The sequence below is a fragment of the Numida meleagris genome, unplaced genomic scaffold, assembly GCF_002078875.1.
Source record: "Numida meleagris isolate 19003 breed g44 Domestic line unplaced genomic scaffold, NumMel1.0 unplaced_Scaffold307, whole genome shotgun sequence".
Lineage (NCBI taxonomy): Eukaryota > Metazoa > Chordata > Aves > Galliformes > Numididae > Numida > Numida meleagris.
The window spans coordinates 173495-176381 of record NW_018364545.1 but is presented as its reverse complement, the minus strand read 5'-3'; the positions used below and the strand labels follow the sequence as shown (position 1 = coordinate 176381).

The following is a 2887-nucleotide window of genomic DNA, read 5'->3' as shown; positions in this document are numbered from 1 at the left end:
GCTCGGATCCCGCTGGGAACAGAGGTGAGATCCCATTGGGAATAGTGATGTGATCTCACTGGGAATGGTGGTGGGATCCCACAGGGAATGGTGCTGGAATCCCACTGGGAATGGTGGCAAGATCCCACTGGGAATGGAGGTGGGATCCCATTGGGAACGGTGGTGGGATCCCACTGGGAATGGTGCTGGAATCCCACTGGGAACGGTGGCGAGATCCCATTGGGAATGGAGGTGAGATCCCACTGGGAACGGTGCTGCGATCCCATTGGGAACAGTGGTGACATCCCATAGGGAATGGAGGTGGGATCCCATTGGGAACAGTGGTGAGATCCCACAGGGAATGGTACTGGGATCCCATCAGGAATGGTGCTGGGATCCCACTGGGAACGGAGGTGAGATCCCATTGGGAATGGAGGTGAGATCCCACTGGGAATAGTGATGTGATCTCATTGGGAATGGTGGTGGGATCCCACTGGGAATAGTGTTGGAATCCCACTGGGAATGGAGGTGGGATCCCATTGGGAACAGTGGTGGGATCCCACTGGGAATGGTGCTGGAATCCCACTGGGAACGGTGGTGAGTTCCCATTGGGAATGGCGGTGAGATCCCACTGGGAACAGTGATGTGATCTCACTGGGAATGGTGGTGGGATCCCACTGGGAATGGAGGTGGGATCCCATTGGGACCAGTGGTGGGATTCCACTGGGAACAGTGGTGGGATCCCATTGGGAACGGTGCTGGAACCTCACTGAGAACAGTGGTGAGATCCCACAGAGAATGGTACTGGGATCCCATCAGGAATGGTGCTGGGATCCCACTGGGAACGGTGCTGGGATCCCATAGAGAATAGTGATGTGATCTCACCGGGAATGGTGGTGGGATCCCACTGGGAATGGAGGTGGGATCCCACTGGGAACAGTGGTGGGATCCCACAGGAAATGGTGCTGGAATCCCACTGGGAACGGTGGTGAGATCCCATTGGGAATGGAGGTGAGATCCCACTGGGAATGGAAGTGGGAACTCATTGAGAATAGTGATGCGATCTCACTGGGAACGGTGGTGGGATCCCACCAGGGGCTTTGCTGAGATTCCACTGGCAATGTTGCCGAGACCCTTTTAATGACAAAACCCCCAATTTCCCCATTTTCGGGGCCCGCACCCCATCCTCCCATTACTCACGGGGACGTAGGGGGGGCTGTAGTCCCGGTACCGGCGGTGCCCCCCCTTCTCTCCAGGGCTGAAATCGGAATCGTCGCTGTCGTCGGAGAAATCCTCGCTGGAGGAGGCGTGCCGCTGCGAGGGAACCAGGAGTCAGCCCCCAGCATGGGCTTTTTTTTTGAGGGGGGGGGGGAATTTTTATAGGAAACCTTTGGTTCTGGGGGACCCAACTTCATTTCGGGAACCCCAGTTCTCTCTCACCAAACTTTCCCCTTGATCAACACCGATTTCATTCGACCAAATCATCGCCTCGGGGGATGAAGATGTGAGAACCCACGGACGGCGTCTTTGGGGATGCAGGGACCCATGAAGGGCAGTTTGGAGGATGTACGTCCCACAAATGGCACTTTGGAGGGCAAAGGGTCCCAAAAAGGGCAATTTGGAGGACAAAGGGTCCCATAAAGGGCATTTCTGAGGACATATGGACCCATAAAGGGCATTTTTGAGGACATACAGACCCATTCAGGGCATTTTTGAGGACATAAGGACCCATAAAGGGCATTTTTGAGGACATACGGACCCATAAAGGGCATTTTTGAGGACATACGGACCCATAAAGGGCATTTTTGAGGACATATGGACCCATGAAGGGCATTTTTTGAAGATTTCAGGTCCATGAAGGGCATTTTTGAGGATGTAGGGACTCCCAACCATCATTTCTGAAGATTTAGGGTCCCATGAAGAGTGTTGCTGAAGATAGAGAGACCCATGAAGGGCAGTTTTGAGGACGTGCGTCCCACAAATGGCAATTTAGAGGACAAAGGGTCCCATGAAGGGCGATTCTAAAGACTTACGGACCCATAAGGGGCATTTTTGAGGACATATGGACTCATAAAGAGCATTTTTTGAAGATTTCAGCTCCATAAAGAGCATTTTTGAGGATGTAGGGACTCCCAGCCATCATTTCTTGAAGATTTAGGGTCCATAAAGAGTGTTTTTGAAGACACAGGGACCCATGAAGGGGACTTTTGAAGACCTAAGGCCCATAAAGGGCATTTTCGAGGACAAAGGGACAGGCAAAGGGCATTTTTAATGTCATAGGGACCCACAAAGGGCATCTTTGAAGGCACAGGGACCCATGAAGGGCATTTTTGAGGACGTACAGACCCATAAAGGGCATTTTTGAGGACATACAGACCCATTCAGGGCATTTTTGAAGACATATGGACCCATTCAGGGCATTTTTGAGGACGTATGGACACATGAAGGGCATTTGTGAAGATCTAAGGCCCATAAAGGACATTTTTGAAGATGTAGGGTCCATAAAGAGTGTTTCTGAAGATATAGAGACCCATGAAGGGCAGTTTTGAGGACATGCGTCCCACAAATGGCACTTTGGAGGACAAAGGGTCCCATGAAGGGCATTTTTGAGGACGTACAGACCCATTCAGGGCATTTTTTGAAGACATACGGACCCATAAAGGGCATTTTTGAGGACAAAGGGACCCATGAAGGGCATTTTTGAGGACATATGGACCCATAAAGGGCATTTTTGAGGACATACAGACCCATTCAGGGCAGTTTTGAGGACGTACAGACCCATTCAGGGCATTTGTGAAGACATATGGACCCATAGAGGGCATTTTTGAGGACGTATGGACCCATGAAGGGCATTTTCGAGGACACAGGGACACGCAAAGGGCATTTTTAATGTCGCAGGGACCCACAA

The 2887-nt window shown here is 51.4% G+C and overlaps 1 protein-coding gene across 1 annotated transcript in view; it reads right to left on the bottom strand.

Annotated features, from left to right (window-relative positions):
- The window catches only part of LOC110391149 (zinc finger CCCH domain-containing protein 4-like), a gene marked incomplete at its 5' end in the record, with an annotated part of 7163 nt that overhangs the window by 1893 nt on the left and 2383 nt on the right, over positions 1 to 2887 (bottom strand). Inside the window, 1 exon segment of the mRNA XM_021382892.1 lies at positions 1180 to 1293. Coding sequence (XP_021238567.1) covers positions 1180 to 1293 — 114 coding nt within the window.